Source organism: Anneissia japonica, unplaced genomic scaffold (genome assembly GCF_011630105.1).
Source record: "Anneissia japonica isolate Jap-2015-1 unplaced genomic scaffold, ASM1163010v1 scaffold288267_len60626_cov154, whole genome shotgun sequence".
NCBI classification, from domain to species: Eukaryota; Metazoa; Echinodermata; class Crinoidea; order Comatulida; family Comatulidae; genus Anneissia; species Anneissia japonica.
The window spans coordinates 31,178-35,555 of NW_022743127.1; the positions used below are offsets into that span (position 1 = coordinate 31,178).

The window sequence follows — 4,378 nt, forward strand, 5'->3', positions numbered from 1 at the left end:
AAGTATAAAAATAAGTATATACAATATAAATAAAATTATTTATCATATATTTATAATATAAAATATAATAACAATAACATTAATAATATAATAATATATCCTTCAAATTTGTTATGTGTATGATATTTCTGACAATTTCAGATATGATTTGATATTGTACATTAAAATGTCCTAAAATTTTGCTTTTATAAAATTAAAATTGAGGACAATTTTAGGAAAAATTTGCTGTTAAAATTTAAGCCTATCTGGTGCATTCATGCTATCTTTGATAATTGCTGTACTATTAAGATTGGTGTATGCTATTCCCTCTGATATAACAGTTCACAAGTTATATCAGAGCAGGGGGTGACGCCAGCGGGGGGCAGGGCCCCCCCAGTCGGGGAGAGCTGGCCTCCCTGTTGGGGAGAAAAAGCACAATTCGTCAGGGAGAAAAAAAATTATATGTATTTTCTACATATTAGTAGACTCTAAAATCGATTAAATAAGCTTTTGAAACCCCTAAATTGTCGAAGTTTTCTGGGGCTTCGCCCCCCCAGGACCATCTTTGAAACCTTTTAATCGAAGCTCGACTACGCCCACTTTAGTTTCGTCGGGGAAATCTGACCCCTCGTCGGGGCATCGGGCCCCCCGTCGGGGACCTCGGCCTCCCCGTCGGGCAAATCCTGGCGCCACCCCTGCGATCTAGTACTTTTGCCACACATGCACCCCTTTTGGAATCCCTAGTACTGTAATTATATTCAATATCATATAGCATCACTCTGCATATTCCCATCCCTTTCCTGTATGTTTTCCAGAACGTTGTTTCCATTATTTTTGGAGTCGGCTAATTTCTGGAGTTGCCGTGCTTTCTGGCGTCGTGTTCTGTCCTTTTCTCTTTCGATGGATCGGTAAACTGGATCTTTTCTTCGTTTCTTCATTCTCAGTCTGGCTCCAGCTCTATCTTTTTTCCTGTGTTTAGAAAAATGTAACAATAAGAAAACCGATATCAACAGATAGCTACCAAAATCAGAATGGTTAGCAAATGTTGTAGCATCACGGAGGGACTATCGTATTTATTTGACTAGGGCATTTATTGTTCAGAATGGTTTTTAAATGGGCGTTTATTTTTATTGGTGTAAATTGGATACGCATACACTAATCAACGCCCCTTAATTTCACTGCAAATGTGGAACTACTGTACAATGCATAAGTACCGCCAAAATGTGTTACTGCGTGATCATAAAGACTAACTGATCCAAACCAGGTTAGAAAAAATGCAATTCTACCGGAGTAAAACAATAGTAGAATGCATTGAGAATGATGATGCTTCCATTTGTTTTGTATACAGTCATTTAGAGAGGCGTTTATTCGAGGAAAAAATAAACACCCAGAGCGTTTATTCCAAATGAAGCTCTGGAGGGGGAGTTTATCCGAGGGAGGCATGTATTCAAAGTGGGGTATTTATTCGAATAAATATGGTATTACATTTCTTTTTGACTATGATGAATATTCCTTACTTGTAATCAACATTTAACCTTAGTTCTCTCTTACGCAGTCGATCTCTATGTCTTTTCTTCTGGATTTGTAGACTTGTTGGTCTGCTGACATGCTCTTCTGAAGGATGCATTAAGGATGACAAGTAGTCTTCAGGAATAAGCGGAAAGTTACCAGATGGTGTGCCAACAGGGACATCAGCTTGTTCTACACTCCTGCAAAAAAAAAAGAAGCGACAATATGACATTAACAATACCATTACTTGATATTTAACAAAAGCAAATATATCATATTGTCAGATAATATAGGAATCTGCTAATAAAAGATTTACTGCAGGTGGTGTTATGATGAGTCATGGAGCCCAGAGTTGAAAAAGTGTTGGGGGCTCTCATGGGCTCATGAATTTCAATATTTGCTAACCTAAGAACATTATGAAAGTTAGGGCTGAAAAGACTACATAACGTCAGTACTCTTGACTATAAATCAAAATAAATTATTATTTTCACACACTCTGGGGCCTCTTTTGGGGACCATGGGGCTTCGTCCAATGTTGGCGCCAGTATAAAATACTGTGGGCCTGTCTTAAGAGTCTCTTCATTAATTTTGGAACAATGAAAAGTATAACAGTGGTAGGTAAAAAATAGGTTATTGTTTTGATCAGACATTCTGTACCTTTCATGACCTCTGATGTATACCTTCTGGTTTTGAAGATCTTCATCATCTGTTGAGCTAGAATGAAAAGTTCGCAAGTTTCCGAACGATTCAAATTCAATGTCTGTATTTGACGTTTCTACAACTACCAGACCTGCTACATCTTCCACTGACACTGTTTCTGTACTTCCCTCCCTCGCCATGTAGTATGGGCTTAGGCTTAGGCTACCTAGTTAGTACCTTGTTTGCGCCATCATTTATCAAATCATAAAAAAGTGCAGATCTGATTTGTTTTCCTTTCAGACCTAAATACTTAGATTGTTCTTCTCATACAATGTATCGCCAAAACGCTTCCAATGTTATACAGACTGAAATAGGTTATGTGAGTTTTATTGCAGAAAACGTACATTGATTTGCCAGTCTTTAATGGTATAAGCCTAGGCCAATGTCAAGGCCCAATTCTTTTCCGCTTGATGCGGGAGAAACCCTTTCGGGCTTGATAAACAGGATTAACGTCCTTTCCTACCCAGCCATGCAATGCAAGGCCTAACGTTTTTGTTCGGCCTAGCCTAGTTCTCTGAATCAATTTCGAGATGATCCGATGGAATTTGCGAAAACGAGCAGAGCTAAGGTTCTTTTCTGCATCTTATTCTATCACTAAGCCCCTGTAATAGTGCATAATTAATGGAATAATATAGGACAGTAGTCTTACTCTACAATCCCCTCGCGAGTGTTTTTTTATCTTTCCACTTTCCAGTATCATATGACTCCGTACACTGACTAGACGTGAAACCAGCCGCCCAAAAAATCGTTTGTTTTCTGAATTTCTGAATCAAATTCATCTTTATAGAGTACAGCATTCTCAGGGAATGCGTGTAAGAGAGTAAATCTTGAAAGGTGCCAGGTGGGAAATTGATGAGGAGGTAGCTTTTGAGGGAGGGTGATTTAAAAGTGGGTGTCAGCTAAGATGTGTACAGACTATAACGTTGGATTGCTTTTTAAGCAGGGGTCTGAAAGTAGGGCCCATCGACATAATACCCTAGGGGTCCGGGGGCATGCCTCCGCGACTTTTGTGTTCTAGACGCCCAAAAATAACCTTTGAGGCTTTTGGGGCCATCAATTTTTTTCTTTTCTTTCTTTTTCTTTTCTTTTTTTTTAATTTCCAAGATGGGTATGTATAGATATATTAAGGTTTCAATAAAATAGATTTCAAAAATATTGCCATTCCATCATATTTTGGCCATTATCTCTGAAACAGGATTTTCGACGAGTGACTAGCGTGTCTTTGCTACTTCGTTCACTTAGAAACAAATGCACGAGTAATATTTGAACATTCAAATCAAAGTTATTCTTTATCAGTTGCAAAACAAATATAAACACGATCCCAAACGTTTGTAGGATGAAAATAATAAACAAAAACTCAAACAATATTCATCCAAATCTTGAATGTGAAAATTTTAGCGATTATTTTAGTATTTATATGGAACAGACATTTCAAACGCATTAAAGAAGACACAACAGAATGGAAACCCTAAAATTGTAGGCTATTCACACACTAAGTTTTACGACACTTGTAACTGGCGATATTGAAAAAAAAAAAATCTGTCATAGCTTATAACCACCGCTAGCCACCGTATCGGAGTACGCGTCGAGAGCCAAGATAATGTAATAAGGGAGGTAGCAGGAGACAAAAGTAAAATAGTTGCAAATATACTTTAATATAAATACAATATTGAGGAGTACACTGATTAGGACTGATGTATTGTCTCTAAAATCAATACTCGAACTGATTTCCTAACTAAACGCAGGTAGGCCAAAACATAGGGACAGGAAACACTGGGATCGATGACTCATTTAATTAGTAATGCCGGGTCATCATAATTTGGGAACACATGCTTTAATGTAGTGGTGGCAACTTCCTGGAGGAATAGTAGGACAACAACCTCAGGAATGTATTAGGCCTACAGTTAGTCAAATATTGCAACACTACTACAGGTATGCTCTGGGGAAATAGAGGGGTGAATGTTTAATAGGTCTTCTTGTGGATGCTGGGGCGGATGCAAGATTTGAGATTTGGCGGTAGGGGACCACACCACCTCAGCCTCACCATGGTTGGGGTTGGTGAGAACATTAACTTTCAGAAATTGCACTCTCATACCTTAAAAATCATACCGGTAATTCATATCAATAACACAATAGGCCTACAACAATTATTTTTCTTAATACAATTTCGGGGGGGGGGGGGGGGGGAGCG

The 4,378-nt window shown here is 38.3% G+C and overlaps 1 protein-coding gene across 1 annotated transcript; it reads right to left on the reverse strand.

Annotated features, from left to right (window-relative positions):
* Positions 1–384: 384 nt before the first annotated feature.
* LOC117119392 lies at positions 385–2,686 on the reverse strand (the record flags this gene model as incomplete). The annotated part of the gene is given in 3 exon segments (XM_033264192.1): positions 385–948; positions 1,497–1,688; positions 2,146–2,686. Coding segments are annotated over 3 exon segments (579 nt in total). The 3' UTR covers positions 385–743.
* Between the last annotated feature and the right edge of the window lie 1,692 nt (positions 2,687–4,378).